This window comes from Alnus glutinosa, chromosome 14 (genome assembly GCF_958979055.1).
Source record: "Alnus glutinosa chromosome 14, dhAlnGlut1.1, whole genome shotgun sequence".
Lineage (NCBI taxonomy): Eukaryota > Viridiplantae > Streptophyta > Magnoliopsida > Fagales > Betulaceae > Alnus > Alnus glutinosa.
Window position 1 is genome coordinate 5,069,387 of NC_084899.1, and position 18,292 is coordinate 5,087,678.

Sequence of the window (18,292 nt, forward strand, 5' to 3'; positions counted from 1 at the left end):
ATAAATTTGAAAATATTTGTAAAAATAGCACAAGTATGTATTCGTGTTTATGTGCTCATAACTGAAATATTAATTGATTAAATGATTAAGAAAAAAAATTTTAATTTCTCAATTGAATTAATGAGTAGTTACACTGTCGATTATATGCTCTTAATAATTGGTGCTTACGTCTGTTTGTAATAAAAGATGCAAATTTGAAGCATTTTACAATTATTATTATTATTATTTTAGGTGTAGAAATAAATTTGAGATAGTTGTCACTTGTCAGTTTGCAAATGTGCAGAGTATATTACTATATTGCTGAATGTTTGACTTGGATACGTTGCTCATTTAATGCGACCTACCTTATGAATTTCCATTTTTGTGTAAATTAATTTTATGGATGTCGACATGCACTTTCTTTTTTCTTTTTAATTATAGTTTATTAAATTATGTGAATTTAGGTCGTTTCATATATTGAACAGAGCATGAAAAATGCTAAATATTAAAAATGTGACTTGGTAATAATGAGAATTAAGTATATTTTTTATTTTTATGTTCTTACATTTTATGTCGTATAAATGCTTTAAGCAAAAAACTGTTTTTTAGTTTAGTTAAGAAGAAGCTTCACTTCAAAAGTGAAGGAAAAACATTTTGGAATGATTTTTTTTTTTTTCCTCGACAACATGTCATATTTTTAATATATAGCATTTTTCAAGCCGTTCGATGTAAAAAAAGCTTGAATTCACATAATTTGAGAATCTAAAATTTCTTTACAATTGTAGAGGATTCTAATCCTCAGTTGAGAGGCTAATAATGTTAGGATCCTCTCAAATTATCTAGACGAAAATTTGAAAGAATTCGGCAAGTGATTGTAAGAGACTACTTATGAGACTCACCTAACCAAATAAAATTTGAGCTGTCCAATTACTTATTTGGTCAGGTGAGTTCCATAAGTGGTACTATCTCACAATTATCTGACCGAATTCTCTCAAGTTCAGACAAATAATTTGAGAGGATCATAATCCAATAATGCTATATAGTATATGTCATGGACCGGCCACTTCATAAGTTGGCCCTTCCTACACCGTACGTTGATCTTGGATCACAAAGTGGGGTCGAAATCGATGCAATTAATACATGTACAAGTTGGAGAAATGGTCCTTGTAAAGAAGCGGTGCATATAATTCAGAACCCAAACACAAGAGGAGCTCTGAACTTCACAGAGGAAAGATGACGACTACAAGTCACTGCAATGGCAACACCGACTCTTTGTTCAAGGTGCCGACGATAAAGTTCACCAAGCTCTTCATCAATGGAGATTTTGTTGACTCCATTTCAGGTCTCTCTCTCTCTCTCTCTCTCTCTCTCTCTCTCTCTCTCTCTCTCTCTCTCTCTCTCTCTCTCAACCAAGCAAACCATATCCATGCCATTTCCTTATTTAATTAACATGAAAATATATTCAAAAAAATAAAATAAAATAACATAGGGGTGTGCCCATGCTGTCACGGTGATTTCGTTTCACTTTCAGTAAAAGAACGCATGAAAACTACTCCTTGAACTTCGTTATCGATCATGGATGGCGCATGTTTGTTGGTATTTAGTTTACTGTTTGTTTTTTACAATTTGTCTGCACGTACGTCTCGATCAATTTTTGTCGGAAAAAAATTCCAACCGACTTCAAATTGAGCAGGAAAAACATTTGAGACGATAGACCCCAGAACCAAGGAGCTGATTACAAGGGTGTCGGAAGGAGACAAGGAAGACGTTGATTTGGCCGTCAAGGCTGCCCGTCAAGCTTTCGATCACGGTCCATGGCCCCGCTTGTCCGGCTGCGTATGTCTTCTAATTTCTTCTTGTATTGTCTTTTTCACTTTTTTACAGTGTTTTAAAATCTTTCTCAGTTGTTATTTAATTTATTATAATCTTTAAAATTATAAATTCTTAAATTACATGAATTTAAGCTCTTCTTTTTGCATGGAAACAACATAAAAAATATTACAGATTAAAAAATATGACATGTACCAATAATAATTGAGTATATTTTCATCAATAAAAACGTTTTGAATTAAGAACTTTTTCGATTTATGGAAGAAGTGTCTTTTCAAAAAAGTGAAGAGAAGGTCTTATAGAAAGATTTTTTTTTTTTTTTTTTCCTGCTTTGTAACATGCCACCTTTATAATAATTAACTAGCATTTTTCAAGCCACATGATTTTTTATAATTTTAGAATATATAACTTTTTTTAAAATTATAGTGGATCATGGTCCGGAGGGGTTGTTCATGGCGGCCGGAACAAAGTTTTTTTTTTTCCTTTAAAAAATTAGATTAAAAGAAATTCTTTTCAACTTAATTAAAAAAATATCTAGGACAAAGGTCATGGCAGGACTGCGTGACTTTGGAGAAACTTTTTTTACCTCATGATAAGGACTTGGTGAATTTTACCCAAAACTTCCAAAAGACTAACCAGAAGTCAGAAGTCAACTTGTTTTAAGAGTCAAGAATTTATGGCGACATTTAGGGGTAATTTGGCAAACCACTATAATTTTCCTTCTATTTCTTTTTACTTCTTTAAAAAAAAAAATATTTATTTTTTTACTCTTTTTATATCACATTAATCTTTTTTTTTATTATTTAAATAAAAAAATTCACTACAAAATAAATTTTTTTCACTTTTCTATAAAACATTCAAATTTTATATCACATTAATCATTTTTTACTATGGGTCCGTTTGGGTTTGCGATTTCAAAAAGTGCGATTTAAAATAACGATTTTAAAATGTGCGATTTGAAAAAAATGATTTTTAAAAATGCAGTTAAGTGTTTGGCAAAATCGCAGTTTGGCCTTTAAAATCGCGAATTTACCTTTAAAATTCTGCGTTTTCAAAAAAGCACCATCTTATCTGTGATTTAAAAAAGCAGATTTTTTGCGTTTTCAAATCGCAATTTTTAAAAACGCAGTTCCCAAACGATCTATGTTCTGCGATTTGGTTTAAAATCGCACTTATTGTCTACGAAATCGCAATCCCAAACGCACCCTATATAACACACAAATATTTTACAACATAACTACTTACCAAAACAAGCCCTTATACACTGCAATAAGTCGATGAGAAGAGATGATGAGATTTAATAAGAATATTTGAATTGCTTTGTCCTTTTACATTAATTTATATATAGGGCTGAATTTTTATTTTTACCATACTGCCAAAACTGCTTATTTTCCAGACAAGTAAAAGTGAACAAACATAAAAAGAGGCAAAAGATTCCAGACAAGTAACGTGAACAAAACTGGCCTATCTTCAGTACTGTGGAGAATGTCGGTTTGTCAATTCGCTCATTTTAAACTAATTTTTTTACATTAACAAACATTTTTTTTTTTTTTTTACAGTAACTCACCTCTATATAACATCAAATTCATTGCCTTTTCCTTTCTCTTCCAAAAAAGTGTGTCAAATGTTTGCTAAACCTTTTTCCCCGTCCTTTTACAATATTTTTTACCCAAAAAGTACCAGAAAAAAGCCGTTTGGTAAATCACAAATTTTCCAAAGGAAAACTTTTGTTGAACGTTGATTGTCAGATGCCCCATCTTCAAGGTTTGATTGCCATGTTGCTTGTAGTGATCTTGTAGATATGCCCCATCTTCAAGGTTTCATTGCCACATTGCTTTTACTTGTCAAATAGGCCGGCGGCAAGCACGGTCAAACCTAGTCGACGGGAAAAAGGAACCTCGATCTTGAAGGGTTATCAAAATTCAAACAGGCCTGAAGGCATATATGGTGTTTGATAAACAATTTTTATTTTTATTATTATTTTTTTTATAGTGTTTTAATATAACATATAAGTGAGAGAAATTTTGAACTTCTGCAAGTGTTTTTGTAAAAAAAGTTGTTTCTTAATGTTTTGAATAAAAAAAAAAAAAGTTAGCAAACAAGCTCGTTGTTTGAATTGTTTGCCGCCCTGAACCTACGGATAAAGATTCCATCCAAACTGGATTGGAAAGAACTTTTTTCAACTTAATCTATAAAATAAAATGTGTCTATTTTTAAATAGCATTTTTGTTTTTTGTTTTTTGTTTTAAAAAAAAAGTCATTCCGACTTTGTCTATGTTATTAAAAAAACATGTGTTTTTCACATGCTTATTTTTGTAGATTGAGTTGGAGAAAATTTTCTCCCACCGAATTTGAAAGAAAACTTTGTCATGATCGTAAATGCTAAGCGTACGTACAACTTAATTATTTTCCAAATCTATGTGTATAGCTCGCGCTTATGTACTTTAGTTTGTGCAAATGCATGCATGTAATTACCGTTATAATTAAATTTAGATTCTGTGCAATAGATTGTTCGATTGCCCTCAAATAGAGGAACTTATATATGTGAAAGCTTGTTTGGGTCGTACCTGTTTTTAATCACTTAGGACCGTGGGACTTGAACAAACTTTCACATGAGACTGTCTTATTGCAATGCAATTGCACATGATCTCGTCCCTTATCAGTGGGCCTCTCACTTTTTTATTTTTGAATTATTTTTTATATTCTTTCTTTGACGGTGATTAGGAGAGAGGGAGGATTATGATGAAATTCGCGGATTTGGTTGACCAACACATTGAAGAATTAGCGGCGTTGGATACGATTGATGGTGGGAAATTGTTTGGTACAGGCAAGGCTGTGGACATTCCACACGCAGCAAACTGTCTACGATACTACGCGGGAGCAGCTGACAAAATTCATGGGCATGTGTTGAAAATGTCACGCGAGCTTCATGGTTATACATTGCGTGAGCCAATTGGTGTGGTTGGACACATCATTCCTTGGAATTTCCCCACTATCATGTTCTTTGGAAAGGTTAGCCCCGCCTTAGCCGCCGGCTGCACCATGGTCCTCAAGCCTGCTGAGCAAACGCCCCTTTCCGCTCTCTATTATGCCCATCTTGCTAAGCTGGTATGTTCCTATAATTACTCAACGTGCATGCATGCATGAATGGTCCTAAACAATGTGTCAGAGACATATATACTTAGCAGTTTGACGGTTAAGTGAGCTCTATAGAAATTCTTTCACATTTGCTGTATATTCGAATTGCTAACAATTTGTATAGAAAATTGTTAGGAATCTGGATCCAATCACTAAGGGCTTCATTAAGCTCTCTACGAGGATAAGCTTTCACTTCTTTTATTTTTTATAATGATTTGATTTTCTTGGTTTAGGCTGGTATCCCTGATGGAGTCCTAAATGTTGTGACGGGATTTGGACCAACCGCTGGTGCTGCCATAAGCTCTCATATGGACGTTGATGCGGTAATTAATTTCTAGTATTTATTTACTTACTTTAATATCAATTTTATTTATGGAAATTAAAAAAAATAATAATAGAGAAGCTATGTCAAACACACCTCTTTTGTTCTTCGTTTTTCAGATAAGTTTTACCGGCTCCACGGAAGTAGGGCGTGAAATAATGCAGGCTGCAGCAAAAAGCAATTTGAAAACACTCTCACTTGAATTGGGAGGCAAGTCGCCCCTTGTAATTTTTGATGATGCTGATGTAGATAAAGCTGCTGGTCTTGCTCTCTTTGGCATCCTTTATAACAAGGTGAGAATTTTATAATTGTCTTATTTTAATAATTTCCATTTGAAGTTAATTAAGAGATCAATGTGGCTTCGATCAATGACATCTTTTTTTCGCTTTCATTTTTATCAGGGAGAAATATGTGTGGCAAGTTCTCGTGTTTTTGTTCAAGAAGGGATTTATGATGAATTTGTGAAGGTGTTAGTGGAAAAGGTGAAAGCTTGGAAAGTTGGGGATCCTTTTGACCCTAAAACTCAACAAGGTCCCCAGGTAAGAATTGGGACATCCAAACCACATCGTTTATAATAATTTTTACCATCTTTCTATGAATTTACATCTTATAATTAAGATCGATGATGCTAAACGTTCAGGTTGATAAGAAGCAGTTTGAGAAGATCCTTTCCTACATAGAGCATGGGAAGAGACAAGGAGCAACCTTGTTAACTGGTGGTAAGCCTTTGGGGGACAAGGGGTACTATATTGAGCCAACCATTTTCACTGATGTTAAGGTGACATAATTAAAAGTTCATGTGCTTGGAAAATTCATTAATTCAACTTTTATTTATTGTCCACTGAAAATTCATTGTTCATGAAACTTGCTCAGGAGGACATGCTAATAGCAAAGGATGAAATATTTGGGCCTGTAATGGCACTCATGAAGTTCAAGTAAGTCTCCTGGCCTTTTCCTTCTCTTCATGACATTAATTCTTGTATCTCTCAATTTACTGATTATTTTTGCATATATATATATACACACACACACACTTACAGAACAATTGATGAGGCGATTAAGAAGGCCAACAACACTACATATGGGCTTGCAGCAGGAATCGTGACCAAGAACTTGGATGTGGCCAACACCGTGTCGAGATCAATCCGTGCTGGGGTCATTTGGATCAATTGCTATATTGCTTTCGACTTGGACTGCCCTTATGGAGGGTATAAGATGAGTGGGTTTGGAAGAGAGTATGGGTTGGAAGCCCTTGACAAGTATCTGCATGTGAAAGCTATTGTGACTCCCATTTACAATTCTCCTTGGCTTTGAACCATTATGGCTTCGTATCTCACATATATATGGGGATGGATAATGTAACACCCCGGTCCCATATTGGGAAGAGATGAATAGTTCACAGAGTGAGTAGTTTATAAAGATACTCATGGGTGTTAAGTCCCACATTGCCTAGTTACTAGATGAAACTGGGCTTTATAATAGATTCTTGGAAAAGCTTCAAATTGACTAGTCCTTTTGGAGTGATAGCGCAGATGTGGCTAGCGCTTTTCCTTGGGTCGTTACAGATAACCCCTCTCTTTGAGCAAATTATATACCACGCTATAAAATTATGAATTGCATTCCCGCGTAGCTCCAATTCAAATTAAATAGTACCATTATGGTTTCTATTCAAATTATTATTGAATAGAAGATGATTCGGCATTAATATGTCTTTGTTACTGTCTTTTAAGTGTTTCACACATTGGTTAAATGCAATTTTATCCATATGTATATAAACTTTAAAGCTCATGGAGTACCTTGGCCATTTGCAAGAGATTCGGCCGGATCTAGTAAGAGCCGACTGGATTCCTGCCAGATCCAGCTGACTTCTAACCATGGCTCCGGCAACGGCAACCGGATGTCGCCAGATTCCAGCGCCGGTAGGTTCTTAGTGGCCAGATGTTGCCGGATTCCGGCGCTGGCTAGATTTCGAGGACCGACTATTGCTGAATTCCGACAATCGAATATCAAATGTGTGTGCAAGAACGAAATGTTTAATTTTGAAAAACGATTTACGATTTAAATCGTTTTTCAAAAATTAAAGAAGCTTTTATGGTCAAATTGAAAATAATTTTCATTGACCATTATTTTCATCCCTACCAAACACCGTAAAATGCCGAAACTATTTTATAAAAATCATTTTACGCCGAAACAAATAGATCATAAGTGAAATTGAATTTTATAAGAGATTCTAAGAAAGTTATAAATTGACTAATTCTTTTAGTGTAATAGCACATAATATAACTAGCGTTTTTCCCTATATCGTTACAACATATTAATTAATCAATCAAAGAAATCGAGAAACTGCTCAAAGGCCATATTACTTACCCAACAAACCTTTAAGACCATGCTAGAATCATGCATACCCGGTGGCTAAGTCCACATTAGGCCTAGACCATACGGTCTATTTTTTTGGGTTAGCAGGCGCAGGGCCGTGATGGCTCTTCCGAGGAGGATGGTGGTCAGGTGTCGACAAAATTCACGTACTTTGGGCGTGTGATTTGGGATGCTCGTGATCGCATATTATTTTAGTGGCCGGAGAGAGAGAAAGAAAGAATATAGCGGATACGCTTTTGGTTGACGGATCGAAGTGCCCTTTCATTCCACATCGGCACATCGTGATTAACAAAGTCATTGACGAATTTATTTATTTATTTTTTGTCTTAAAAAAAAGGCACCGAAGAGTTCAAAGCCAACTAGACAATGACATCTTATCCTAATAATCAATAATTTCCTGAATACAGCAAGCCAGGTAATTGAGAGTAGGGGTGACGTACAATTTGTGTGCTTTGTCGAATTTGAATTGTGTCAAGAAATAGGTATTCAAGTTGCTTCTAGGCTTCTTGTTCTTTCGAGTTTTGATAATCTTTCTCTTGAAACTTGAAAGAGATGCTCTTTTAGTAGTTTTTGTTATTAATAGTCGTTCTCTTTTCTCCTCTTGCAGTTTTTCTAATATTGATTTTGATATTAGTTTTTTTATCTTCCTTTTAAAGTTGGAATGCTTCGAAAATATCTTCTAGTACCAAATTTAGGTAACATGCTTTAGTTAAATGGGCCGGTTTCAACCATGTTTTTGAAAACATTCCCATAAGATCTTACATTCTCTTTTCCATACGGATCTAGAGCGGTAAGAATCCTCCCCTATAACATTTTCCTTATTTTATTTATTTATTTTGTTTTAAAAAAAATGCATTTCTTCACATAACCATAAACTTTAAAAAGACATTTTAACGTGTGGATGAAAACATTCAATTACGATGTTTTTTTGGAAGTTAAATAGTTGAGTGATTATCAACCATAGAGAAAAGAAAGTATTATGATCTTTACAATGGCAAAATAAGAAAAAAAAAAAAAGAAAAAAAAAAAAAGAAGAAGAAAAAAAGTGGTGATTTATATACAACTTTTTACACATGTTAATATGTGATTGTAGTTAAAATTGTAAGTGTTTAACGCCATCGATCTAACACTCTACAATTACATGCTAACTTCTATTAAAAGTCATAAAAGAATTGTAAAAGGGTTATGTGTCAATTAATTTTTCTTTTTATAAGAGCTTAAAAGTGCATATTTTCTATATTAAAATAAGCATTATCATACCATGTTTTGTTATAATTCTTGCACTTAATACTTAGTTGTGGAATAATGTTTAATTATTAAATTTGAGCTTAAATTGATATAAATGCAATTAATTATATTTCTTTTTGTAGGAATTGTTGTAGCTTTCAAGCGACTGGACCACTTGGTGGAATTGACAAATAAGCTGGGAAATAAGATTGAGGCAGCAACTCTACACGTTATTGGCAAAAAGGTTTTGGAAGAAAATCCTTCAAATTCCAAGATTTTAATGAAGTTGGCAATCTCACTTTGGAAAGATTTAAAGTCTAAATCAAATTTGACTTTAAGAAAAGAGAAGTCGACAAAATCTTTTATTTAGGGAAAGAATCCAAATTGAGCATGTCACTTTATTTTCATCATAACTTTTGGCTCAAATATCGGATTGCATTGAATTTGGTGGCGTTGGAAAGCTAATGAAAAATGAAACAAATAAATCAGAAATAGGTTTTTCCTATTGCGGACTTTTACTATGCCCAAATTGCCCCTCAATAAAAGAACGCAAATCTGTGCGAATTTGGAGTCTTTTTCCTACTTAGATTGGAATTTCAAAGGATTTGTACAACTAGGGGACCATATCAAGTAGATTTCTTTCCAAAGCAAATGCCTTCCATGCACAAGTTGATATTTTTTCCATATATATCTGGTGATGGACGTGTGGAGCACAAGTCAGATTGACTTTACATGACTTCTTTCCATAAGTTTTACCAAGACACATGTATTCAAGATCTGATTTATTTCCATACTTGGGCTGCTGTGCAATTAATGCAAGACTTAATTCTTTCCTTAGCTAGACCACCAAGAAAGTACCAAAAAGACCTCCCAAGCTCTATAAATACCATGTTTTGCTCTTCGAAAAATGGAGCCGAGGAGTAGGGGTGTGCAAAACCCGCAATCCCCGCCCCGCCCCGCAGCACCCGCCCCACCCCGCCCCGCAGAGGACCGGGTTTTCAAGTTTTTTTGCGGGTTAGGGTCTTAATTTGAGAAATTTATGCGGGGCGGGGCGGGTTGCGGGTTTAGCCTTTTAAAAAATGCGGGTCCCTGCCCCACACCGCACAAAGGAGAAAAAAAATAAAAAAGGGGTCCACTAGCTCATTTCATTGTATGAGAAATATAATTTTTATGGTTCAATTTCATGGGATGTTAAAGTGTACACATTTTTATTGTATTGTTATTTGAAATAATCTTTTCATTACTTCTGAAAAAGACAAGAAAATTGATTAAATGGAATAGTGAAATATTATAACTTTTTATTCTTTACATTTATTCAATTATGCTTTGTTGATGGGAGAAAATAGAAATCATGTTTCTTAGAATTTTATCTTATAATTAATAGGGCTTTTAGTTTAAAAAACTAATCCCATGGAAAATGTTCTTGAATGGAAATATGAATTTAATTTTTTATTTACAAAACTAGTATTTTTTTGAATTTTTATTTTTTTACAAAATAAAATTAAAATTATGTAAATGCCACTCAAAATACCCGCCCTGCCCCGCGCGAACCCGCCCTGCAGTGATCCGCCCCGCACGGTTAGTCTTTATCAAGTGCGGTTTGCGGGTTGTAAATTTCCAACCCGCAAAGGTGCGGGGCGGGGCCAAAAAAGGCGGAAACCCGCCCCACCCCGCCCCATGCACACCCCTACCGAGGAGAGAAGCGAAAGAGAGGAGAAACAGAGGGCAATTATGGAGGCTCTCGACCGGTTTTATTGTTTGTTATTCTTAAACCTGAGCGGCTAACTCTCTAGCTAAGGCTAGAGGTGAAGCCTAGTATTTTTATTATGTATTCTTGAGACTCATATATTAAAGATTAAATTTAGGGATGATTTTTATTTGAGAGTAATTTAATGAAACAAGTTTATTTTGATTCATTATGATTTTTGTTTATATCAAATGCTTACTTTGTTTGATTTGTTATGATTCGAAAATATATTGAATACTTAATTTATTATGTCATGTTTATGAAATCAAATTCTCAATCAACCCATGTTTGATCTATTTTATATTATGTCTCAAGAATATGTAATAAATTGCTAGGTGGATCCCTGAAGCCTTAGTGTTTTCTTTTGATTTTTCTTTTTATTAATTTAGTTTAGTTAATTTTAGTTTAGTTTATCATTTATCAATTGCTCCACTTTTTGGTGGAAAAATCAATTCAATTTACTTTTCTGCACAATAATAGGAAGTGTATACCTTTTATAAGGATGAGCTGTAAATCCTTTATTTTATAGCAACTAATTATAAATGGACATGTCATAAAAACAAAACAAAAATATAATAGATATGAAAACACCCGAACCCTTTACAAATTAAAGAATTAAAGAATGACTATTTTAGACAGCAGACCCTCGTTGCAACGCCGGCGTGCAGAACTGAGCCTTGGTTGAATAAAGGGTATTTCGTATTGCCTGAACAATGCTCCCACCGCGAAATCAAAGATACTTGCAGCAGAAGTTGTAGTTTTGAATTTCTTGGTGACAGTTTCTTCGGCTATGTCGCCTAAAATTAGGCCCATTTCTGAATCAACCCCTCGACAGGTTCAGGTCCCGCGTAATACCTCTTGGAAGTGCCACAAATCACAAGTAAATTTGCTATGCAAATGCTATAGGTTTCTAGAAAGTGAAACCTTTGTCTTTTAAATCTTAGACAAGCAAATGATCAAGAAAAGTTTTGAATATTCAAACAGGCGATGGGATTCCAAAGACCGGCCACCTTCCTATAAACAAAAAAGCAATCTGTTCAGAAAACAACAAAAGACATCGAAGACAAAGGAGATAGCTTCATAAACACGTGAATACAATACCTAAGTCCTACCACAAATGAACCTATAGCTTTTGATTCATATTAAAATTTCTGGGTGGTAAGTTTTTTCTCGAAAGTTGTCACGCCCCCGTTTTGGGATATAAGGGAAAACGTGAGTTTAAGTGCTAAAAACAAACATTTTAAATAAAAGCGTGCATCTACAACTAAAAATTTTAAAACTTCTACTCTCTTAAACCTTTCTATTTATAAGTCTTTACAAAATCATGAACTCCAAAGGAACAAATCATACAATACAATATTAGGGTTTGGCTGGTTCATCACGAACTATCGCTCTTAGCGAGGTCTACGCCCTTACAAGAAAAAGACTTCGTCTTACGGTTGTCATCTGGAGAGGGGTGGAGGAAGAAGGGGTGAGTTCGACAACTCAGTAAGGAAAATACAAAACCAGGGGAATAAAATATGTTATAAACCTTTATGCCATAATCTTTAGTTATGCATAATGACAGATTTATTCTACTCACTGATAAGAATTATTTTCACATATGATGAATTGCATAATGTAAATTGATTTATAACTTAAACCAATAGTATGTTGATTTTAATTTATTTTAGATGATTTAAGTGTTTTTAAAATATATTAAGATTTATGATGATGTTTAGAAATATGAATATGATATGTGATTTTCGACCGAGTATAAGTTGGAGATTCAAATTATGAAAATTGTCTGAGAAGTGTTATGCTAGGTTGTTTATGTTTTATAAGAAAAAACATATTAAAGCATGATTCATAAATGAAATGTATTGTTTTAGAACAGATGGCATAGCATATGAACAATTAAATAGAATATGAATAATGATATAAGAATGACAGTTTATTATGATCCACTAATTTCTTTTTATCAGTTTTCTCTTTAATCATTTCTCTGTGGTTTAACCTCTTATAGACTCTACACCGCCAATTCCCGTGAGCGGCGCACGTTGGCTTTGTCCAAAGGACCTATAGACTCAGCCTGTCGTCACAGAGAAGAGTCGCCGGGTTGGGGATCTTCCATAGGTGAAGGCCAACCTCGGATGGTAGCACACACCGACTTACGGTATGCTTGCCATGCTACCCTATGGGTACCAATTCTAACTGTAGTAGTGCCTCAAGGTTAAACAATTACTGCACATGAACGTTTTCTGTAATACTGTAGGCTCTGTTATAACTGTAAACTTTGCTTTAAAACTGTATGAGCCGCGTTCATAACTGTAGTCATGTGCAGAATTTAAAACTTTATATTCTCTTTTCTTTCAAAACTGTATTTTTAAATAGAGTCATATACTTTGGAATTCTCTGTAATCATATCTTGAAATGCTCTTTATCATTTCTCTGAGTATGCATAATTCATAATTTTTGAAATGCTCATATTCAAGACTGTAAACATGCTTAATCCATACTTTGGAGTTCTTTTAATCATAACTTTAATTATGCATAAATCAAAATGCTTTTAGTCATATCTATAATTATGCATAAATCATATCTTTTAAAGAATCTCTTTTACTTATAACTGTAATTTATGCACAAAATTCTTAAATAATAACATATGAGCAATAAAAGCTTGGCATTAAAAATCACATCAATAAATGCTTTATAAAATTCCCCAACACTTTCTCTCAAGATTTGTAAATAAAATCTTGTTGGGGGTTTTTTGGTGTTGTATCCCCTTACCTGGACTTTCCATTAGCGTCAGGATCGACCTTTTACCCTAATAAATTGAAAGAAGAAGCTTAGAAGAATATTCTAGAATTTGTAGCCTAAAACTTAATTAAAGTATACTTTATAAATATATACTACAAAATACATAACTACAGATTCCAAATTATACCCTGACAACATCCATAAATTCACATAATTACTTAGTGACTAAACCACCAACAAGTGTGACTCACTCAGCCCAATCACAGAAAATTTTCCAAGAATAATAGCAACCCCATGATTTACCCAATCCTTAGTCCTAAACGTTCACGACCCTAACATTCTGATATTAAACCAACTCAATTTACCAGTCAATTTTTCATAATAATATTACTGCCATCAAGATCTTAATTCAACAATAATATCCATCGCTAAATCATCAATACTCGGAAGTCAAACTTTGAATTAACCAAAAGAGATCAATAATTTGAAAGAAATCATGACAGAAGTTAATGTCCAAAATCTTTAATATCCGAGAAAATTCATCCAACAACCAGATTAAACCGAACAATATTCTACATGATTCCAAATTCCTAATCATTGAAATTATCAACATAAAACAACTCATGTTAACTGAAACTGGTTATCTCCCAAATCCGGTACCAATTTGACGAAGACTACAAATCAAAATATCAAAATTTACTCTTAAATTAATCAAAGAAAATAAATAATTTCCAGGACTATCATCCAAACAGAAATCTATATCAAAATCTTCCATACCCCTTTTCAATCCATTTCCATAGAAAATCTCCACAATACCCATCTCTAAAATCCATAAAATCCAACTCAACCAAAACCACTCACGCATGACCAACATCACAGAACCCATATTTGGCTGGTACAAAAACAGGGATTCCAATTTTAGTTCTACCCAGTTCTTCCAAGAACTACCAAACAACACAAATCCAGCAAAACTCATAAATCATTTCCCAAAATAAATCAAAGTGGATTGTAGGAATTTACCTTAGAAATTTCACATAAAATTCACTAGGAATTGCCGGAAATTCCTCACTGAACCGCCGGAAGAACAGGCTTGGGTCGCCGGAAAATCGCCAGCGTTGGCCACCATCGATCGGGTCTTCTTCGGTTTTGCTGGGTCGGTCGGGTTTTGCACTTACGGGTCACAAGTTCTGGGTTACGGGTCACGGCCTTGATGGGTTCGAGGTTACGGGTTCGTCAGAAACTGGCACTGGGTCCGCCGGATTCCCGGCCAGAACCGCCGGAATTCACTCCCAGCTCAACCGGCCAACGATCCACCGGAAATCACGCCACTACTCGCCGGAAATCGGGTCTGGGTCCGTCGGGTCCTCTGGCTCCACCTGAAGCTCGGCCTCCGGTTGGGTCTTCTCCGGCTTCTCCCGGACTCAGCTTCGGTTTCTCTCCCTCTCTCGGTCAATGTCTCTTCTCTCTCTCTGATTCTCTCTCGGCATCTCACTCTCTCAACTCTCTTGCTTTGAGCTCTCTTCTCTCTCTCTCCCGTTCTCACTCTCTTGTTTTTCTGGTCTCTCTCTCTATGAGTCTGTGTGCTCGAGAAGCACAAAGAAGAAAGAAGAAACGAAGAACAGAAGAAGAAAGAAAAAGTAATGAAGAAGGGAGATGCAGAAAAAAATTTTTAATAAACAAGACAACTTGTCGTGCAAGTTGTGAATTTTTTTTTTTTTTTTTTTTTTTAAACCAAGGTTAACTTTTATCCTAGTTAGATTAACCTAAGTTAATCTTTAAAAAAAAATCTAGTTAACCCAAGTTAAGTTTTATCTAGTTAAATTAACTAGAGTTACTTTTATAATAAAAACTAATTATTAATAAACATAGGTATTTTTATAAGTTGTCTAATAAAAATTTGGGGTATTACAAAAGTGGTTTTAGGAATCCCTACACTCTGATATTCTGTTACAGTAGTTGTATTTATTTAAGATTCTACTTATAACAATTCTACTCGGAAAACTCTATTTAGTCTATCGAAGAAAAAAGAAGAAACTATGGCGGCTCAACCTCGCCGGTAAGAAGCAAAGCTGTTCTATCTCTTGTTTCTCTCGGTGTGGAAGACAAACAGGGAAAGGGTTTAATTAAGAGTGAAAAATGAATAGTCTCCGGAGAAAAGGGTTCAGTGTTTTCATGTTTAATGATTATTGTGTAGTTGGATGATGTGTTAATATTTTATTGGAGGCTGTAAAAGTTAAGTTTTACAGCCCATCTTTATCAAAGGGGCTCTCAAATAGAAATTTTACTTAGTATCTATCATTCCCTATAGATCGACCTCGTACTTACCGAGAATTATTACTTGCGAAAACTTACACTTGGGGGTTTGCACCCTTTGTGGTCCAACACTTTTTAAAAAGGAACAAATGGATAATTAATTATCGAGTAATTAAAGGCTATAAGAGGTTAGGACTAGAGTCCTCATTATGTTCTCCCAAATCTTATGTGTCTTTTAAATTTACCATTGAATTTGAGACAATCATTATTAAATTTTGATTTAATAATAATTTAAACCACGTAACATTTAAAAGGACATAAAGAAAACTCGTCCTCCTCCTTATAATTTTACTCTTAATTATTGTCATGTTCTCACCAGCAACAACAGAGAGAGGGGGGGGGGGGGGGGGGGGGGGTGTGTGTTAGGGCCCCCCAATTTTCTTGGAAAAAATAATTTATAAGGTTAAAAAAAATATATATATATTTGTAGAGGGCCAAAGAGGAAGATGAGGGAGCGATCGACTTCTTCGCTGAGCACAAAAGAGTTTGGGGAGATCGAGCGACTTGGGGGAGGACAGTGACACAGGTTGAGAGCCATTGGTCAGAGAGAGAGAGAGAGAGAGAGAGAGAGAGAGAGAGGGGTTTGTGAATTGTGATGGATGGAGAAGCTCTCAAACAAGTGTTTTTCTTTTTTCTTTTTTCTTTTTTGTTTGCAAAGAAAACGAGAGGGGAGGGCAAGCCAGTTAAACAGAAATTTCCTACAAACCGGTTTGTATGAAATTTCATGCAACTCACATATAAAATTAACATGCGTCTCATGGCATGTGAGAAACACATGTTAGTTTTAATAGCATGTGCTTCTCACATGCTTTTTTAATAGCATTAATAAAAAAACATATGTTTATCATATGTTTAAAGGACATGTGTCAATTTTATATGTGGGTCATATGAAATTTTCTACAAATCAGTTGGTAAAAAATTTCTATCCGGAGTTTTTTTTGTCTTTGAGTTAGTGTAAAAGGAAGAGTGCATGTTGAGAAGATGGAAATATCCCCTAAGTTTGGAGTGGTTGAGCTTTTTTCCTCCTTCCAATTGATCGATCACAAGTTCTAAATACTATACCAAATTACCAAATAATTTTATCAGTTAACCATTTGATATTCATGTTAAGCCGTTTATGTTCTATTAAAAAAATATCCTCAAAAACTAGATCGATAAATCATATCTCAAAGAAATTAACTTTTTTTTTACCTCAAGAAGAGTGGAAGAAAAATACTACATAATTAATTTGTGATAAATACAAGAAAGAAGTTAAAAAATGAGCTGGCATTTTTTTATTTTTTTATTTTATTTTTATGAAAAATGCTATATACTTAATTCAATTTCACATTCTTTTAGCAAAGTTGACGTGGCACACCTAACTAACCATTGATTTATTTTTTTATAAGGATTAATTCAAGAGTAATTCTAGATATTATATTTTTATTCTATAATTATCTAACAATGTTGACGTGACACTTCAAATCAATCATTAAATTTTATTTTATTTTATTTAACAATGATTAATTCAATGGTTAGTAGAGAGTGACACGCGGGCTTTTTTGGATGAATATTTGATAGATTTATATATAGTATCTAGCATTTCTCTTAATCCAAACTTTAGTTGGGAGTGACATGTCTACATCGTTGCTTAAATTTTAGATAAAATTACAGTGTCTAGCATTTATATATATATATAAAAGGATAGTAGGATGATAGTGGTGATATTTTCTTTTACCATTAATTTGAGGTCCTTTAGCATGAAGAAATGAAAACTTAATTTGAGAAACCAAAGTAAATTGTGGCAGTTTGGCCTCTGTTCAAAATACATTTTAGCCCCGTCGTTGCTCACCGGCTAGTTTGAAATATTTTTACTACACCAATCGATCGAAATAAAAGAGTAGTTATATGTCGAGTATTTGCTTTAAGTTGTCTTCGATCTGTCATCTTACATATGTAAATACTTTCAAGTAAACAATAAAATATGAGGAAAACAAATAGAAGACCTTTCTTAAAGCGTATATGCCGATCGAACATGGAGATCACAGTCAGTTCTCGGCTTTCAATGATTCTAGGGGAGGACAGTAGCTAGAGAATTTTGTTAACAAGCATATATATATATATATATATATATATATATATATATATAATTGTTTTCCTCTTCTTTTATTTTTTATTTTATGGGGTCAAATAATACCAAATTAGATTCTGTCATTTGCCTTTTTTTTATCAAGAAGTTATCTAGTTTCCAAAGGTGATAAAATTGGTACTCAGGTTTTACAAGTTCACCAATTTTATTCCGTCTATCTAGCAATCATCTAAACAATTTTTTTTATTTTAGTTACGTATATAAAAAGCCATAAAAGACCTAATAAAAGGTTAGTTATCATGTGTACATAAAATGCCATTTCAACTTGACACATGACAGAAAAAAGCTATATATAAAAAGAAAAAGAAAAAAGTGGTGAGAGGCGGTGGCCGGGAACCTCACTTCCTCTCCTGAGGGGTGGCTCAACCATCCTCTCACTTGGAAGTGCCGTTTGACCAACTCTTTAGAAAAGTTTTGAGGGTGGCCTGGTCATTTCCTTAATAGGAGTGATCTGACCACCCCTAAAAAAGATTTCAACCCCTTTAATTAGAGA

The 18,292-nt window shown here is 34.2% G+C and overlaps 1 protein-coding gene across 1 annotated transcript; it reads left to right on the forward strand.

Annotated features, from left to right (window-relative positions):
• The first annotated feature begins 1,071 nt into the window (after positions 1-1,071).
• LOC133857985 (aldehyde dehydrogenase family 2 member C4-like) lies at positions 1,072-6,778 on the forward strand. Its single transcript, XM_062293387.1, has 9 exons — positions 1,072-1,321; positions 1,673-1,815; positions 4,534-4,917; positions 5,181-5,270; positions 5,389-5,562; positions 5,671-5,808; positions 5,910-6,047; positions 6,143-6,204; positions 6,310-6,778. Exons 1-9 carry the CDS (start codon positions 1,213-1,215, stop codon positions 6,581-6,583), a joined length of 1,512 nt encoding a protein of 503 aa, XP_062149371.1. The 5' UTR covers positions 1,072-1,212; the 3' UTR covers positions 6,584-6,778.
• Positions 6,779-18,292: the final 11,514 nt, after the last annotated feature.